This window comes from Rhipicephalus microplus, chromosome 8 (assembly GCF_043290135.1).
Source record: "Rhipicephalus microplus isolate Deutch F79 chromosome 8, USDA_Rmic, whole genome shotgun sequence".
Classification (NCBI taxonomy): Eukaryota; Metazoa; Arthropoda; class Arachnida; order Ixodida; family Ixodidae; genus Rhipicephalus; species Rhipicephalus microplus.
The window spans coordinates 95,815,241-95,835,815 of NC_134707.1; the positions used below are offsets into that span (position 1 = coordinate 95,815,241).

Below are 20,575 nucleotides of genomic sequence, written 5' to 3' on the forward strand. Positions count from 1 at the left end.
ATTCTGCCGAAATAGCTGCTGAAATCAACTATGAAAATTATTAAAATGTGTCTTCCATGCACATAAAGGGCAAAGTAGTAATGAACTGGCCCTCGATACGTGTTTTCAGATCCGCAAAAAATTCTTCGATAACTCTTGCAAAATTGTATTCATTTTCTTCTACGTCCACCATTTCATTGTGTCATTGAACTCTAACTTCCTGCCGAGAAGGTTATGGTGAATCGAATATATGCAGGCTCGCTTACAGCTTTTCGCACTTAGAGGTTCACGTTGAAATACTTGTACGAGCAATATTGCTTGTATTCCACCGATGGCTTTCAACACCCTTTGGTTTTGGGCATTTGTTCTAGTTACTGTAGCTATACCTCCACTCATGGCAGTTAAAAAAGACGTAAGTGACGGATTTTATAATTTCGAACTACATTTTCGATGGTATTTCTCAATAATTGAATAACTCGATTGCAATATAACATTACATTCAGCACACCAATATCAATTATTTGTGTAAGTAAAACCACAACGTTATGACTACGATGTGTAATCCAAAATCAAGACTGGAGCCGATGGGGGGACACATGTAGTGGGGTAATCAGGGCGAACAGTGGAAGTGCCTAAAACAGGCTGGCCAACCTTTCAATAGGAGGACCTATCTTTGTCGAAGCCGCCTTCTCGTCGTTGGCGTGTTAGTTTTAAGGGGATTAGTAGTGACATCACTTCCTGATGGTTGCGCGTGTCTCTGCTGGTAATCGCTGTCTGAAAAACAAAATCTACAAAGCAGAAGAGTGCAGCCCTTGCTTCATTTCAAGTTAGGCTGCAATGTGACACAGCATACTCTTCTCGGAGGTCTGGGGCAGTGGAAGCAAAAAAAGTGAAAAACAAAGAAAAAAAGTCTTCAAATGCAAAGTAAGAACGGTGTGCTACAAAACGGTGGCCGCTATAGACACGAACCCATTGTAAGCGTAACATATTCGCAGTGGAGCGGCTACCTTGGCATGTACAACCATCCCGAACTGTTTCCTCATGAAAACTACGAGGCATAAAACTTCTAGCAACTGTAGTCAATCAACTTGATTGTGAAGTATTGACCTTCGTGATGGCCTTAAGATGTGTATTTGTCGTCGTATGGCAGCGAATTCGAAGCGAAACATCAGCTAACTTTGCTACTTTCAATATGAAGTGTACAATTTCTAAATTATTATCGTCATTGCTCTCAAGAAATAGGTTTTTAGCTACAAACACTGTTGTTTTATAGTTGGCAGGATGTGTATCTTGCGAAAGTGAAAAAAAATAGGAACAATGAGCAGGAGAGATGTCATTGGCACATAAACCACATAAAAAAAGGTGTACATTGTTATTGATGGTCGTAGGGAGGCACTCTGCAACAGTGTATGTTAGTAGCCCTTTCTGTAACACAGTTGTTTTATCGGGACTAGAACATACAGATTAGTTCGATGGAAGAAATTGACCAAACGAAGATGCAGGAATCTATGGATGTAAGTGCTTGTCTGATTCCATTAGCTATTGTAAACTGCTAGACTAAAATTTGTGCATACAACAGTTATATTTTTTATAAGACCTATTCGCATGCTAGGACCCATAACAATGGCGATTGTGTCACCAATATATTTTAGCATGATATTGTTCACGTGCCTATAATGTCAAAATCAGGAGTCATCGGCACGGTCCCTTTGCGACAAGCCCTTATAAAATCAAGGAGTAAAAGGCACGCATTGAGACGATGTATAACGCATGATTACGACATGACATGTAGCACTTCAACCACAGAGCACTGACGAATGCCCGAGACTGCTTTGTAAATGACTTCATGCTAGCGTTATTTCAGAAGAACTGTCTCATTACCATAGTAGTGCATGACAGAATCACACAATAGCAGCAAGCGCAGCCATTCAATGATTAACGTATGGATGCTTCAGCGCTACCGACACCTTACCTAGGAGCAACGATTATTTCTTACCATCATCAAAAACAGTAGCGTCAGGGCCTCTCTAATTAAGAAAACACAACATATCAAGATATTTTTGTCGGCATTTTCGAACTTAGAGAGCACTGAGGAGCAAAAAAAAACAGTTATGCTGAGCGTCTTTGTTCATCATCACTAACAGTGACCTGCCGCACTGTAACGTCTCCGCCACCTGCAAGTATTAGCAAATATATATGCTCTCTCATAAGAGAATTTCTATAAACGCACACTTACACTTTCGTGCTGCATTAAAGTTACGTAAAAATCATAGTCACAATTATGTGCCTACTGGGGTAATTTTAGCTGATAAGCGGGGCGCTATCACGTGAACTAGATCTCGCCATGCAGCAGCCTTGAGACGACAGTGCCATTACAGCTTTGGCCACCCATGATTTTAGTTGAAGTCTTCATGGCTTCAACTCAAAACGTCTTTCGCTATCGCTACTGAGTCACTCTTTTGAATTGTAAAAATAACTACGCAACACCAATATTTTCACAAAGCTGACACGCTACTTCACCTTCTTGAATCATTTTGGGATGTAATTCACTTTTTCTTATCTTCTGCTGGGTCGAAAACGCGCTGTGCAGCGCCACAATGACACGAAGGATGCATCTCCGGTTTATCCACCTCCGAGCAGAAGATAATTAACAGAAACGTGGACGAGATGCTCACTAGAGCATAATTGAACAGCAGTGTAGCCCATGAACGTACTCCTGTAGTTGTTCTAAAGAACGGTTGGGGATCCTCTTAACACAACCGGTATTTGTGCAAGGTCCCAAGAAACGTGTTATACGAGCTACCACGCATTGATGAGACTCTAAATCGACTTAACGGGAATGAATAAATTTCTCAGTTCAAGCTGGGAGTTAAAAAAAACCCTTTTGTGCTTCCACACGTTTTTCACCATCTGAAATTGATGTATTTTCGGCTATGCAAACCTCCGGCTATCTCCGAGCGCATGATGAACTCCGTCCTCTGTGGCTTTAACAAGTAAATTTACCGTAGTTTCCTTGACAGTAATATAAAATTTTCACCAATTATTCCAATATACATCAATAATCCTTCGTTTTCTTTGTTATTCGCAATGCATCAAAGTCGCATTTTATATGGTAGCAACTGACGATGGCCGGACACCTTGCCAACTTCCTTTGGCGTACGCACTGACCCTAGTGAAGTAGTACCTAAACAGAATCTGATCGTGCATATTTGCACGTAAGATGCCGTACCTTTCTTCGGACTGCGCTCACACTTTAGGTGCTTTGCGAACAATTTTGCAGACAATGAACAGGCTCTCATGCACCTAATGAAGAAAAATATGCCCTCCTCTTTGGGCGCTGTGTAGGCTACGATATTTCTGCGCTCATTACTTTGACACCAAAAGCTACTGTTGGCCCACTTGAGGAGTCCACCCCAAACAAACGACCCACTTGAACGGTTTCACTCTGACGACGACCATGACGAAGAGGGTTCCGTCTTAGTCTAGCTTCAAGCAGGGGGAGCCTGCATTATAGCCAATGCCAACAGTCTTTTCTCGGGTGCCAAAAGGAACCACTTATTCACCGAAGGAGAGTGCCTTGCTATCGTTTGGCTGGGAGGCGCAGTTCGGCCAAACTTACACGTGAAGATTTGGTGGTCATAAACAGCCACATGGCGCATTTTTCCAGCTCAGGTCCTAGAAGGATGACATTAGGCGCCTGTTGTCGCTGCACGCTACGGCTTTAAGAATACAAGTGCGTGGCGATCTTCTATCTGGCCACTTAGACCTTCGTGCTGAAAGCCTGTCCCGTCATCAGTAACCCTCCTGAGGTATTTCATGAAGAGCCACCATGTTCGCTGTCAATATATGCTTTATGCAGTACTAGTAATTAACTATGCAGAGATCCTTTTACATAAGACAATACTGAGAAGATGCGATCTACGAAGTCCGATCCGTCCATTCGACAGTAATGCTTTAGGACAGCCAGTCGTACAGTCGCAGCGGCCACACATTTTCACGCGGACAGCTCATGGTAGCACCTTGCCACCTAGGTATTAATATAGTCTCATCGGTCTGCTCCTTGAGAGCCACACTTCCGATAACCTTGTTGTTCCTCGAATGGTTGACTGTAGGAATGTTTAGGTTACTGGGACAGTTCTTATCGCTCTGGGTACAGCTTAGTGATGTACGACCAGCGCGAACGCCACCAAACGATATGTGATCCCACGAGAACTTATGCAGTCGCTTGACCAACTTCCCCACCTTATTTTTCTGGTTGCCTTGATCTCCTGACATCTTTCCCGTATGTACTTTTGGCAACAAGAGGGTAAATGTTTCCACAACGTACACAACGTGCCGTGCAATTGCACAGGGGCTACTAACCTGTGGTGCTGCGAATATTGGCTGTTTCCTGCCTCCTGTAAGAAGTTTTCTTCAACCGTGGTGCCCCCAGAACTCCGCACAGATCGGGGACGCTTGTGTTTACATATTTTGAAGACCCGCTTTGCTGATGCGTGATAAATCATATGTTTAAGACGGTGTGCCATTCATTCAATATCGAAGTTACCTAACGATTCAATCAGACTAGCTGGTATGCGCTCTATGTACGTCTCCTCTAGCCATCAAAACAGAGACGTAGCATTATTCGTTGTTTATACTCGCTTGTAATTGCACACGCCACAACACAAGTACTTTTTATCGTGTTATGTTTTTGTTTCTACGACCAAGTTTTACTCTTCCAGAACATTTTCACTGGAGCCCTTGATTCATTGACTGAATAGCGCCGTGAAGCTATTGCTATAGAGACCGCACAGCCCAAAAAGTTGTCCGTCAACGTCTTCTAGCATCGCAAGATTATGAGCAGCAGTGCTACGAGGAGTGCCAGGGCGGCGTTTTATTCACCCTGCTTTCCGCTGAGCTGCTGTGGATACCAATGCGGCATGTTTGAGACTGAAAGACAGTTTTTCCAGAGCGTACTACTACCGGGTATTACTAAGCCCGGGACAGTTGAAACGTAAAAGAAAGAACTCATTTCGCTGTCTACAGGCATTAATTTTGCCGCCCCCACTTTGAGTGCTATCATCTTAGGGTCACCTTATGAGAGTATCGCACACTGCTGCAAGAGACGCAGAGCCGAGTGAGGAATCGGCAAGGAAATGAGTGAAGCAGCGAGGCAGAAGTGTAAAAAAAAAGTGAACAAGCATCACACAATGCTGATTTATTTCTTGACCACTACGTCGTTTTGTGGCTGTCACCAGCTGCGTACATCATCATCATCATCATCATCATCATCATCATCATCATCATCATCATCATCATCATCATCATCATCATCAGCCTGACTACGTCCACTGCAGGACAAAGGCCTCTCCCATGTTCCGCCAGTTAACCCGGTCCTGTGCTTGCTGCTGCCAATTTATACCCGCAAACTTCTTAATCTCGTCTGCCCACCTAACCTTCTGTCTCCCCCTAACCCGCTTCCCTTCTCTGGGAATCCAGTTAGTTCCCCTAATGACCAGCGGTTATCCTGTCTACGCGCTACACGCCCGGCCCATGTCCATTTCCTCTTCTTTATTTCAACTATGACATCCTTAACCCCCGTTTGTCCCCAAATCCACTCTGCTCTCTTCTTGTCTCTTAAGGTTACACCTACCATTTTTCTTTCCATTGCTCGCTGCGTCGTCCTCAATTTAAGCTGAACCCTCTTTGTAAGTCTCCAGGCTTCTGCTCCGTAGCAAACTACCGGCAAGATACAGCTGTTATATACCTTCCTCTTGAGGGATAGTGGCAATCTACCTGTCATAATTTGAGAGCGCTTGCCGATTGTACTCCACCCCATTCTTATTCTTCTAGTTGCTTCAATCTCGTGGTTAGGCTCTGCGGTTATTGCCTGCCCTAAGTAGACATAGTCTTTTACAACTTCAAGTGCACTATTACCTATCTCGAAGCGCTGCTCCTTTCCGAGGTTGTTGTACATTACTTTCGTTTTCTGCAGATTAATTTTAAGACCCACCTTTCTGCTCTCCTTGTCTAACTCCGTAATCATGAGTTGCAATTCGTCCCCTGAGTTACTCAGCAATGAAATGTCATCAGCGAAGCGCAGGTTACTAAGGTATTCTCCATTAACTCTTATCCCTAACTGTTCCCATTCTAGGCTTCTGAAAACCTCCTGTAAGCACGCGGTAAATAGCATTGGGGAGATTGTGTCCCCCTGCCTTACACCTTTCTTGATTGGTATTCTGTTGCTTTGTTTATGAAGCAATATGGTAGCAGTTGATCCCCTGTGTATTTCTTCCAGAACGTTTATATATACTTCATGTACGCCCTGATTCCGCAGTGTCTGCATGACGGCTGATATTTCTACTGAATCAAACGCCTTCTCGTAATCTATGATGGCTATGTATAGTGGTTGGTTATACTCTGAGCATTGCTCTATTACCTGATTGATAGTATGAATGTGGTCAAATGTTGAGTAGCCTGTTCAAAATCCTCCTTGTTCCTTTGGTTGATTGAATTCTAATGTTTTCTTTACTCTGTTAGCAATTACCTTTGTAAATAGCTTTTATACTACAGAGAGCAAGCTGATCGGCCTGTAATTCTTCAAGTCCTCGTCATCTCCTTTCTTATGTATTAAGATGATGTTAGCGTTCTTCCAAGACTCTGGTACCCTTCCCGTCAGGAGACACCTCGTAAACAGGGTGGATAGTTTTTCTAACACAATCTGTCCTCCATCTTTCAGCAGATCTGATGTTACCTGATCCTCACCAGCAGTTTTGCCTCTTTGCATGCTCTCCAAACCTGTGCAACATCGGTCGCTGTGCAACATCGTCGAGCTAGCTGGGTACAGCTGAGCTGTAAATCCTCGCTATGATCAGTGAGCTACAGCATCAACAAAGTGCTGGTGATGTTTCGCAGATGTACCGCAGGTACTTCGATTGTACAGATAAAGACAATGAAAGTCACAGTGGGTGCTTGCCTACTTGACATTGAGGCTCGTCAAGGAATACTGAATGAAATTCATTTGTACTCTGGAGGCTACTTCTCCACATGTCGCTTTCACTGTTCTGCACATTCCACGCAACATATGACTCCCCAGTGACAACTGGCATAACCTCGTAACAACAGCCGAATTATGCGCCGTAGCCGTTCGTCACAACCAGCTCCACCACCGCTATTGCGATAAATAAACTAATGAAATTAGAAAAAGATAGCCAAAATTGCTTAGAACTTGAACTGGCCCTTTACGTCCAAACTAAGTATTTTATCAAGTGGCTCCTATTAAATATCCTTAAAAAAAGTCTTCGTATAAGTACTGTGTAATAATTTTATGTCACGCAAATAATCGCGTTAACACATGTAAAATGTCGTAATCAATATTAAAAAAAACTGCAGGCCTGCGCGAAAAGACCAGCACAGTTACAGCGATAGCTATATGAGTGGCCTTTCAGAGCATCTTAAAAACACTCATTGAGTACCTACTGCAAGCACACTTGCTAGATACCCACTAAGGCATTTTTAATGAACCTTTGGGCAGTAGGCTGTCGTTCGCTATGCTAATTTCCTTCAATCACCTGAGAAGCGTGGTATCCGCTATACACTTTCAAGGAGTTCGTGCCAATTGTTCATGCCGTGGGTAACGACGATATGAATTATGGCGGAAGTGAGTATGCGCCACAGTTCATAGGGGTACAATAACAAGCTTTTGTAATTGGTTGGAGCAGTGAATGGCCGACTTTTTACGCTATTCGCATTGTGCGATGACTGGTTATTTTTTCGCTCTTTTAAAACGCTCTATAAATCGTAATACCACGATTGCTTTTCCGACGTCAAGCCTGCCAAAGGCAAGTTTGCCAACAAGTCACTGGCACCGGCGTAGCTCAGTGGTAGAATACTGGGCTGGAACCCAGTAGACCTGGATTACGAGCCCCACTGTGTCTGAGGTGCGAGGTTTTTTTAATTCCTCCCAATGTAGTTACGGACATCAGTGGCGGTGGTAGCGGACAACTGCGCGTGACCCGAGTTGTGATGTCATAACAACTTTCGCTGTTATTCGAATTTAAATGGGCTTCGCGCCACCATTTAGACCGTCAGAAAGTTTACCCATTATATTTCGCCCAGGCAGAGATCTTTATCAAAACGAGACGCAGCACAAACACTAATATTATTTTGAAGTTTAATGCCCTAATGCTTATTGGACGGCTCCAGAACTTTCAACTACCTGGGGTTTTTTTACCGAGTGCCTTAATTCAAGCACACTGGCCTTAATCACTTTCGCCTTCATCAAAAACGCAGCTGCCGAGGCTGGGAGTCGATCCCGCGATCTGCGGATCAGCAGCCTTTTCCATTAGGTCGCTGTTGGGAATTTCACGAACACATTACAGATTTGTCGCGTGCACCACGGTTCTCCGAATAATGATAATATAAGGCTTAGTAGGCGCCCCCCACATTACTGAAACCACGCTGGTTTGAGGTGTAGCGGCTACGTTTTATTATTTGTACTTCTTTCGCTTGGCCTTAAGACTGTCTACAATGGTCAGTTGAGGATGATAATTAGCTGTGGTCTTCGGCTGTTGACGCGAGGGTAGCAGGTCTGATCTCGGATGAGGTAGGCACCTCACGAAGATGGTAAAGTGGGAGAATTTCTTGCAATGTGAGACGAGTTTAGGACCTACATCTACAGATGTGACTGTGCGTCAAAGAACTCCGGGTGATGGAAATTTCCGAAGCCCTCAAATACGGCGTTTGTCATAATCCTATGGTTGCTCTGGAATAAAAAAAACAAGATATGTTTGTTAGCACGTACGACGTAGTCAGAAATATCTCTCTTCCTGTTTTGTCGGTAGCGGTGTTGTGTGTTCCACGATTTCTGGCCAGGCTGAGTTGCGCTATTAGAGCTTTTCCCTGATGACAGCAGCAGTTTTGTTGTTTTCAGTCTTTCTGTGCTGATCTTTTCCGAAGGCACTTTAATCTATATTGCCTGTTGGTTCACTATGAAGGTCACTTGTAAGGCGCATGATTTGTCTGATCTCTTTTTGTCGCGCTTAGTTCGCTGAGCGTCGCCAGGAGCCTTTTTCGTGTACACGGGGTTTCAGGCCGAGTTGCGCTTTAGATGCGAAGCAGCTCTTTGAGTAGCCTGTGTAACGCTGCCCCATGTGTCCGCACAATCCCTCATTGCAGGTGTTAGAGTGGCGCCAAGTATGTGAAGTCACAGCTGGGCGTTGACGTAACTCTCTTTCTCACCCGCAGCTGCTACCGGCTCCTCTTCCCACTCGCAACACACTCCCCACTCGCTTCACCTTCTCCACTGGCTGCAACGCTCGACTGTACGTCGAGTGACGGCTCGTTTGTCTGCGATGAAGCTTACACGAAACCGAACTCGCCTTTCGTGTCTTTACTTTTCAGTCCCACCGCGGTGGTCTAGTGGCTAAGGTACTCGGCTGCTGACCCGCAGGTCGCGGGATCGAATCCCGGCTGCGGCGGCTGCATTTCTGATGGAGGCGGAATTGTTGTAGGCCCGTGTGCTCAGATTTAGGTGCACGGTAAAGAACGCCAGGTGGTCAAAATTTCCGGAGCCCTCCACTACGGCGTCTCTCATAATCATAGCATGGTTTCGCGACGTTAAACTGCACAAATCAATCAAATCTTCGCTTTTCAAACAAACGGTTACACGAGTAAACGATACACCAAGTTTCGCTTCAAACCGTTTTTCCAGCACTTGCGTCGAAGCCCGTTTCAACCGGGTCAACGCAGTGCGCATTGCAGCTGCTTGGAGCCCCATTATGGTTCCCTACGGGGAGATGGTTCATAATTTTCTTTCTTGATGGTTAGCCTATACTTTCCTTTTTCTGCATCAATTGAATCTAAGAACTAATAGAGAACAAAGTCTTTATATGTGTTCATCACACCTTCAAAAGCATAATTGTGACAAGTACTTCTCAGTAAAATGATGTGCAATATTTAAAACGGCCTCGAAATATATATATATATATATATATATATATATATATATATATATATATATATATATATATATATGCAGGCATGGTGGTTGAGTGGCCGTAGCGTAGCGTTATTAGAAAACAATAACGGAAAATAGTAGTAACTGAGTTCACGGCACTGCAGCTGCGAAGGGCACTGGTCAACCCAAAACAATTCCAAGTGTAACTACTCTTCCTAAGTGCAGCTGTCGTCTGTTTTCTGTTTTATTTTACTACCCTATCAATTGTGCCATGCATGACATGCCCAACAGCAACCCTGTGCACAGCCGGGAGGCCCCCACTACACGCGTAATCCAGATGCGGGCAAGGAATTCGCATTGCGCTCGCTTACCGGCCTCACCCGCAATACGGGGCACCCCTCTTTTTACGACGAAATGTTGACGGGACTCCGAGCAGTTAAAGGCTTAGAACTTCCTAAAAAAGCACTTTTTTGCCCCACACCGAACCACCAGTGCCAGGAGCGCCGTCTGGTCAGGAGAAATGCGTTAGTGAAAGGAAGCATACACAGACCACTGGCATCAGAAAGGTGAAGGAGAGAAGGGTAGATAGATGAAGGGGGAAGTGGAAGGAAGAGTGGAAGGGGGGCGCCCGAGGGGAGTCCACGGTATATTATTTTTCTCTTCTTTTTGTCTTTTTCCTTCTTTTTCTTTTTTTCTTTTGTTTTTTTTCTTTTCTGTCTTTTTCCTCTTTCCTTGCCCTCTGATTTGAGATTGTATAAAGCTGAGCATCAACAAACTGTACCTTTAATCCTGATGAAGGCCAGACTCTAGGCCGAAACGTCGAAATAAACCACGTTGTGACCGCTCACGGAGGATCTACTGGACTATAAATAAATAAATAAATATATATAAATATATATATATATATATATATATTGGGAGTAATAATTCAATGGGCCAGTTAGTCTTCGTGATGGTACGGGATATGGCACAACGGGAGAGTTGTCAACAAGGATAAATATATTTATTTCCCAACAGTTTCGGGAGGGGTCCTCCCTTCATCAGGGGATGTGTTATACTGACAACTTCCAAACTTCGTTGCTGCCGCGTCCCTTTCACTTTGAAAGATGTTTGCGAGAGTGAGAGGGAACTAAAAAAGAGAAAGAAAGAAAAAAAGGAAAAATGGAGAAGAAAAAAGTAAAAAAGAGAAAGAACCACTGTCAACACTGAGAACGAAACCAACTATCCGTGTACGTCCACATCCGGTTCTTATCATGTGCTGTTCAGTTCTCTACGTGTGTGTATATCTCGACGTGTATATATATATATATATATATATATATATATATATATATATATATATATATATATATATATATATATATATTTATATATATATATATTGTTTATGCCATAATTTTTTAATTTTACGTTAATTCGAGTCATCAGCCTATGTTTACTGCGTCGAGTCTTCCCACCGAACTACACTCTTAAAAAAATGGAGTGACGTTCTCTCCATTTAGGGAGAAATGGCGATGTCCCCAATTTTCGTCTTTAAATAGAGAAACGTTGCTCCCTCATCCACGGAGTAACACGTTACTCCTTATAAAAATCAACAAGGCTGGCCCCGGCGAAGCGAGTAGGCTTAGCAAATGCAACTATTCTCGACTGATAAGGAGTACACGGCACTGAAAGTTACAAAAAAAAAACGGTTCCGCTGAGCTTGATATTGCACGAAATGATTATAAAAACAAGCAGACGAACCTGTGGCGGTGAACACATCGCGAAAGAGAACGACGGAGCAAGTACGTTTCGTTCGGTCAGCGAAGCCACGTTCACTCCGATAGACACGGATATATACTGCAGAGCCCTCACCTGAAGAGTGCATGCTAGGCTTGCTGTATTTATTTCTCAAAGATTCACATAGTGTAGCGAGGTTATCCATGCGTTTACGGGTCCGCAGGTCACGAGATGTGCCTCCAAACCGTAGACTCGATCAGAGCGAAACCATTCCGACTCAGTAGTGCAGCTTTGATAGACAGATGTTCAACGTTATATAAGTAGCTGGAGGTGTGAGAGCGTCATAGCCGTGAAGTAGGTGGTAGCTGGCGTCATCTAGAAAGACTAAACAAAACTAAAAAAAAAGTTGCCTGCCGCGACGTACGTTGTCATACCCACTTTCACGGCTTCCTTGCGGATTGTTTACGCCTCAGCCCATTCAGAATTTCTTACGTCACAGCCCATTGAGGATAACTGACACCGGAAGCCTAAATATGCGCTGGTGCAATGCATATAACTACACATGCACACATGGACACATACTGCACATATAGTACGCAACAAGTATACGCTAACATATACGCTAACAAGTACGCAACAAGAGCACACTCCACCACTCACAGCAACGACCCACACTACGACGTGTTTACTTACACCCTACTATGAAAGCGCCCCTGCTTATATAGTGACGAATTTCGACTGACCATAGTAGCACAGGTTACAAGTAGGTTTTCTTACACTTTTTTGCGTTTTGTATTAATACCACGACATGCGCACACGTAAATATATTGTATCTGATGCTTAGACAAACGGGAGTTTATCAATGGTTGCACAATAATGAACGGAATAATTACTAGAGCTTATCAGGTTTTCACGAACGCGGATACCCCCAAGCCTTGCATAGAATGCCCACGGCATACGACCGCTGCGCCATATGTCGACTACTGCCACAGTTACCTTTTTTTTCTTGAAGCCTCCAAGAGTGCAAACACTTGCCGTGCGTTAGCCAATTCGGATGTCACGTTTTTTTTTCTTCTTGTTACTTGGAGAGGGCGCAGCATGCAGACCAAACTTTGTCTCCGTCGTGGTAGGTGTCCTCTGGTCACGTCGACCTCGTTTAGTTGCTTCGTCTTAACGTTTGCTTATATTCATTTTACGTGCGTACCACAAGTGTGACCGTTAGCCATGGATACAGTACACCACTATCCCTTCAATGACAAGGTTTTTGATGCGGTAACGACCGTCCTAGCAGTGTATACGTACGTTACAACGCGGGTCTTGCGAGAGAAATAAGCGATGACCTCGCATCCGACGGTATTTTTTCGTGAGCTATGACAGTGGCTGTTGGCGTCGCGGCAGCTCTAATACTTGAGTGGAGGAACTATCGCTGCAGTGCGCAAGCTTACTATAACTTTATAGAATGTTGTGTCTGCATACATTTCTGCTTCAGATGCCTCTCACGATTCGCCTCGCGAGTCAACTGGCAATCATAGTGCGTGCCACGATTTTGTTGTTAGCGTTGTGGCTGTGGTGGTAATTACTCTGGATTCGGAATACTCTTTTCACAAAGGTGAGTGAGCGTTAGTACTTACTTGCTGTGCACAGCTGTTACTAGAAGTGCATTTTGTGTTGAGTTTCTCACGACAAAGGAGAATCATGGACGAGAAAGGCATACTGCACGCGTGCATAATTCCTTTCTACTTCTAAGTGCTGGCATGGGCAATTCAAAACGAATGCGATTCAGAATTTGGTTTACCCTCCAGAAGTCATTGGTTCACTTTTCACAAAACTTTCGTTATGATGATGTTTAAAAAGTTTCTGATGGTTGTAACCTAGCCTGGCAAATAAACACTCGGTGAAACTTCGCAGCCTGTTTCCTTTTGTGCTTTCACCTGCCGTGGTAGCGTAGCCTTATTGGGTGTCGTGTGACTATGCTGAAGGACGCAGGTTTGACTTCCGGCCACGGCTTCCGTATTCGAATGGGGGTAAACTGCAAAGAACATCCATATGGCGGTAGTGGCACGTATAGCTCTATCAATTGTATATGATCGTATTTTCACGCAGTGGTATCAGGTTTCCTAGATTAATGAAAAATTAAGTGTGATGCTTTTTTACGCGCCTCGTTGAATTCATGAGTGCTGTTGGTGCCGTGCGAAACTAAAAATGCGTGGGCTTACCAAGTATGTCGACACCGAAAAAAATCATTATTTTTTTACACTCTAAGGTAATCGATAAAGCAAGACTGCTCGGGAAGCAGAGCTCCTTGTATTCGTGAAAAATTGGTAGTTTGAAACAACACGAGACACACATGGAAGATGGAAGTGTGCGGAGCATCGTGCGAGTGCCTGACGATAAAAAAAAGAGAGGCTTTTACTCTACACTAATAAAACAAAAGAAAACGTCACTCCTGCATCGCTTACAACAACCTTAGGTAAAAGCAATCGCTCGCGACTGGCCGCGGCCGGCTATAAGCTTGGCGTGGGCATACGCGCGAGCAAGACCTTCGTGATTGAGGAGAAACTTAAACGCTGAAGGAGGAACGTTGCTCCTTTGGTCCTTGCCGCGAGAGGGTGCGACGGGTAAAGTGCCCGAAAGGGAGGAAGTCGCTGCGCCGAAGGAGCAACGGAGCCCGTTTCTCGATTCTCGCTCCCTTTTTTTTAGAGTGCACTTCCACATTTCGCACACTGCCTGAGAGCGCACGCAGAATGTAGTGTATGTGAATTTCTGTTTCGCCATTGGCACATCACCGTAACATTTTACGTTTAGCTCGTTTTCTGATGACGGTAATCAAGATCCGTAAACTATTACGTTCTGCAAACTGCACTGAAGAGGCTTTTGCCCAGCAGTGGGCATAGTCAGGCTGATGAGGATGTTGATATGTATACTTTACGAAATAACACATATGCGAAAAAGCCACCATGTTCATGAAGTCTGCTAATAAATACAGGTCACATTTTCACACAGGAGCCCTTATTAAGTGTAGGATTGTTCGAGGGCATAACTGGTGCAGACTGAACAAAATGCTTTTTTGCAAGAAAAAAAACGCAGCACACTCGTTTGTGTCTTCTTTGCGTGTTGCGTTTTTTCTTCTCGCAAAGTAAGGTTTACAGCCCGTATTTGTAATGTAGTTCATTTTAGGCTTGTTTTCCAGGTGCGAAACATCACTCTAATGAGAAGGGGCACGGAATCAGAAGCCATGTTAGGTGTTTTGCTAGACAAGTTATAACACATCTCATTTATCATTATCATGAAATACGTTTAGTAATAAGACGAAGATCGCAGTAATATGGCGACGCTCATGGCGTTATTCACAAATGCAAAAGCTTCACTTGAAAAATAATATTTTCGCTGACTCCTAAACAAATGGAGCACTGATATTCTTTTTATTAAGGCTACTTCACGCAGCGTGGACTTAAAGTACAAAAGAAAAATCTGCTGAAACTACAAGAAGGTATCCCGTCCAGCTGACACAGACATGAAAAGTTTCAGCAGTAGGCCATTTCGAAAGGGCAGATATGTGACGCACGCAGTGTAGCAAAAACGCAGATTTCATCGTAATTTAGAAAATGACGAGATAATCAGAGCACAATTAGAAGTTTTAGAGGCGGAAATGCTGTACGCCTGTGTGCTCAGTTGTGATTACCCGTTGAAGAACCGTGGTGGAAATCTCTGGAGCCCTCCACGACGGCGTCCCTCCTAACCATATGGTGGTTTTCGGACATGAGACCGCACATATTATTCATCATTTCAATTTGTTGAGCAGGCTGTGAAAGCACTCTAACAAGTCACTTCTCGCATTATTTTAAATCTCTTGCTGCTGCAATGCCGCAAGCACCATGAAGCACCGACACTAGCGCATTTGTGCCAATTTTTTGTATAGTGAAATATTCCGAGAAAAACACTGCAATCCTCAAAAGTGTGTGTCATAAATTACGTCACAGGAAGACCCATTAAAAAAACTAGTCGGCCAGGAAGTATTAGATGGCGGCTTGTCAAGTATTAGATGGCGATGCATAGTGGGAAGAAAGTTGTGGCAGTAGACTAATTACATTGCAGCAAAGAATAATGGCCAATCTCAACAGAGTTCATTAACTGCTACCAATTCCATCAAACTAAGGAGCACGAGGAAAGTAATAGGCGGAAGGACAGGGAGGCAAGCTAGATCTTAGACCGGCTGGCTACCTTGTGCTGGAGAAGGGGAATTAAAGGTGTTAGAAAACTTGTGAAATTGTTGCACAGAGCGAAATGATAGTGGACTCACTCCAAAAGTTCATTCGTTTGAGGCATAAAACGGTTGGCCTGAAATTGAGCTTGTATTTTTGCTATGGTGCAGTAGGTGGTCACCTAAGATGTTAAAGGGAAGAAGTAACCGATGATGACAAATATTTTAATGGTGAAAAACGCGTGGTATCCATTCAACCCGCACTAAGCGATGAGCCCGAAAACAACCATTTAAAAGGACGAATGCATGTATTCCAGTATCAAAGTTTTGTAACAATCATGAACTACTTCAATGGTGCAACAGCTTAAAGAAAGCCAGCATAGGCAGTGATGTAATGTGGGGGAAAAGCAGTGTCCGTAAGGCCTCAAAGAGAGCCCGCATAAATGTCTGCCATTTTCACCAACTGTGCTGAACACGCAAAAATCTGAGGAACGTTTTCCACCGTCTCGTATATTAAGTTGTCTTAAGCGCAGTATATCCTTTGTATAACTTTGGCCTCACATATTTGCGAATTTACTGCAGTATAAAGGCAATCCTCAGTCAAAAAGCTTAAGTTGGGCTGTGGTGAATTACTACGATTTTATGATTTTTCTAATCAGTGTGCCACTGACACTTTTTCTGTTGTTTTTCCAGGATTCTGGTTCCACAAAAACTACTCCACGCAACGCAATATGGTCATGGCCAATTGTGGTAAGATAATGAAATGTACTATCCTACATTAGTGTGAAGGTTCCTGAAAAACCTTCAACGCTGTTCTTTAAGTTACAGGCACTCCGTAAGAGTGGGTCACCGTACTCGCAGTGAATTTCACAACTTTGAGCGTTTTAATAATAAATATATTCAAGCCGGGCAAAAATTAAACAAGTTGGTTTGAATTCCTGTAGAGCAATCGAAGACCGCTTGAGCTATGTCTCAACTGGGTTACGATTGCCCTTACGCTGAACAGGACACGACTTGTATAACACTTTGTAGGCCTTTTTCTGATGTACTGACAGGATAAGTGGAATTTCGGTGATGACTAACACTCGAAAACTGCTCGCCGTTTTAAAGGACATGTATTGGAACAGTAAGTTATCTTTGTTTATAGCCTAAGAATAAATGCAAGTACAAACAACGGCCATTGCTTGTGCACAAAATGTGCGCCACTGCTCCATTCAATAGGTATTACTCACTTTCCTGACGTACAGACTTACATTTTTGTCACTGTTTTCCGACTTCAATATTTTGAGATATTATAAAATGACATGAGGTACTTTGACGTCACTGCTGTGCGAAACATTACGTCTTTTTATGCTCAGTATTTACATTGTCTGAGAAGATTTTCACTGCTTGAGAATAAAGCAGTAAGCATAAATATGTTTCTTAAGGGAAATAGCGGTGACCTCAGGAAGAGCTGTCTTTTTTTATTATGCTGCATCGGAGTGCTGAAGACGAGAGGATGATATATGCATCAATCATGCTGCATCAAGTTGGCTGGAGAGTCAACACCAACAGATGTCTACGCGCACACAGCCTCCGCTGGAATACACCTCTTGGTTTAAAATTGATATCACATGCAGTTATTTTCCCTGCGATTGCACAACATGGCATTGCGATTTGCACAGTTGCACTAAATAAAAATACACTCCACCTAGAAAGTTCTTTTTAGCCTTGCGGAAGCTACCAAATTCTTTCGCCAATTATAAGGACAAAAATGCTCATGATGTATTCACCCTGCCGCGTCGTCGGTCTAGCGTCTACCTTGCGTTTATGCGCACGCGTAGAGGAGCAGAACGCTGACAAAAAAAAGAAAAACAGAGTTGCGATGCCAGTTCACTCCACTTCGAGTTCATAACGTCGTCATCCTGCGCTCTATGACCTTAAGGTCTAAACCGAAGTGTATATTTGCTTTCAGAAAACTTCCAAACTGACGCTTGAACAGCAGTGTGTACTCAGAACTGCTTTGCATTTTTTTCTATAAATTGAATTTGAAATAGTCAGGGTGTTAAGTGTAGCAGGTTTGTCTAAAACAAGACAGCCATGATATTACAAAAACAACACAGCGTACCTTATTTTGGCTCCAACTAATGGCTCATATCAGCTTAGATTCGTCATGGGCGCTGTCATGTTCCTATAAAATCACAATAATGGTCATTGCTTATATGAAGAGTAAATTGTTACGGGGGTTTATTGAGGTACACAGCAACCTGGAAGAGAGCAGCACCAGCAGACAAAGCGTACCCAGGGAGCAAACAGCCGAGCGAGCCCGGCGATGGCAATGCGCCTCCGCGTGTGTCCATCTTCTTCCTCACAATAACCTCCGTTATCGAGAGGTAGCCATCCTGGCGACCTAGAGAGATGTAAGAGGGTCATAATACGGCTTGAGACAGTTATTGAGGACTGTTTCTCGCCCCCGAAGATGAAGGTCGGAAGATGGCGTAACGAGTTAAACCACACAATTAACAGGAGAGGTCTACGCAACCATGCGGTAGAGTCCATGATACTTCGAAAGAAGCTTAGACGAAAGGCCGAGAGCAGCAACTGGCGGGACCCAACACCACACGAAGGAATCTACAGTGAAAGGGTCAGGAGGGATGCCGGAAGCGTGACGATATTTTTGGCGTCACTGTTGGTCGTAGGTGAAAGAACGGGCCAGTTATCGGAATTTTTCGGCGTGGTGAGCCACCGAAGACACAGCCTGGTAGTCATCAACGTCTGGATGATATGGCAGAATCGTATCAATGGGGCTAGTGGGTTCACGGACGTATAGCAAGAAGAATGGTGAAAATCCGGTGGTTGCTTGGGAGGCGGTGTTGTAGGCGAATGTGACAAACGGAAGAACAAGATGCCAAGTGCAGTGGTCTGACGCAACGTACATCGACAACATGTGAGCCAGAGTTCGGTTAAATCGTTCCTTTAATCTGTTTTTTGTGGGTGATAAGCGGTGATTATGCGGTGAATAATTCTGCATTCGGATAGGAGTGATTACAACAGGTATGAGAGAAATACACGGCCGCGATCACTGAGCAGTTCCCGAGGGGCGCCATGGCGGAAAACAAAGCTTCGTAGAATAAACGAGGAAACGTCCTTGGCTGTTGCGGTCGGTAATTCAGCGGTTTCGGCCTACCTTGTCTAGTGATCCACGGCGACGACAATCCAACGGTTGATTGATTTGTGGGGTTTAACGTCCCAAAACCACCATTTGATTATGAGAGACGCCGTAGTGGAGGACTCCGGAAGTTTTGACCACCTGGGGTTCTTTAACGTGCACCGAAATATGGGTACACGGGCCGACAACATTTCCGTCTCCATCGAAAATGCAGCCACCGCAGCCGGGAATCGAACCCGCGACCTGCGGGTCAGCAGCCGAGTACCTTAGCCACTAGACCACCGCGGCGGGGTGACAATCCAGCGGTTGCCAGCGCCAGTGCATGGGAGAGGCCCGTACAAGTTAAGGCCGACACGATCAAATGGGTGGGCTGGGCAGGGAAGTGGCTGGAGAGGTGCTGTAGAGAGGTGTGAGAGTAGTTTGCGTCGTTGGCAGGCGAGGCATGAGTGGACGTATTTGCAGACGAAGCTGTACATTGGGTACCAATAATAGCGTAGGCGAAGGCGCGTATACGTCTTGAACACGCCACCGTGGCCACACTGAGGGTCATTGTGGAAAGCGGAGAAGATATCGCGACGAAGATGGCGGGGCACGACCAATAACCATGTGCGGTTATCGTTGTGGTAGTTACGGCGGTGTAAAAGACCATCGCGGATAGCGTAATACTGCACTTTGCGGCGTAGCGCTTGTGGAGCCGGAATGGTCAGGGGGCTTGACAAAATTTTTAGAATTGTGGCGATGCAAGGGTGATTTCGTTGCTCCGAGGCAATGTCCAAGATGTCGAGTGGCAAAATATCGTGATTGTGAATAGAAGCGCTGGCGTCTGAATTAAGTGGGAAGCGTGACAGGGTGTGAGCATCAAAGTGCTGTTAGCCAGAGCGATATACGACCCGGATGTCGTATTCCTGGAGTCGGAGGGCCCACTGAGCACCTGAAGGGTTTTTGAGGGTTGACAACCAACACAGAGCGTGGTGGTCTGTTACGACGTCAAAAGGGCGACCGTAAAAATAGGGGCGAAACTTCTGTAGAGCCCATATGATGGCCAGGCACTCTTTTTCAGTTACGGTGTAATTGGTCTTGGGTTTTGTGATTGCACGACTGGCATATGCAACCACGTATTCGGCGTCGGCATCATCACGTTGTGCGAGCACAGCACTAAGGCCGACACCACTGGCATCAGTATGAATTTCTGTGCGTTTGCTCGGAGCGAAGTGACGCAAAATCGGTGGAGACGTAAGCAGGCATCGAAGTGTCGTAAAAGCATCGTCACAGGCTTCTGACCAGGGTACATTGTTCTTTGTCGCCTTGGAGGAGTGCATTGAGAGGTGCGATGACAGTAGCAAAATTACGAACGAAGCGCCGAAAATATGAGCATAGGCCAATAAAGGTGCGCAGTGCTTTCAGGTTAGCAGGCTACGGGAACTCGGATATGGTTCGAATTTTAGCAGCATCGTGAAGAATGCCTATTTTTGGAGACGACGTGGCCTAGTATAGTTAGTTTTCTAGCGCCGAATAGGCACCTTTTCAAGTTAAGCTGGAGACCGGCATTTTCGACTCAGGTCAAAACCTGATGCAACCGTTGTAGATGGGT

General features: G+C 44.5%; 1 protein-coding gene across 1 annotated transcript in view; it reads left to right on the forward strand.

Annotated features, from left to right (window-relative positions):
* The first annotated feature begins 244 nt into the window (after positions 1-244).
* LOC119163905 (uncharacterized) overlaps positions 245-20,575 on the forward strand; it is a 40,398-nt gene continuing 20,067 nt past the window's right edge. Inside the window, exons 1-2 of the mRNA XM_037415976.2 lie at positions 245-391; positions 16,530-16,586. Coding sequence (XP_037271873.2) covers positions 311-391; positions 16,530-16,586 — 138 coding nt within the window. The 5' untranslated portion in view covers positions 245-310. The remainder of the gene's footprint in view (positions 392-16,529; positions 16,587-20,575) is intronic.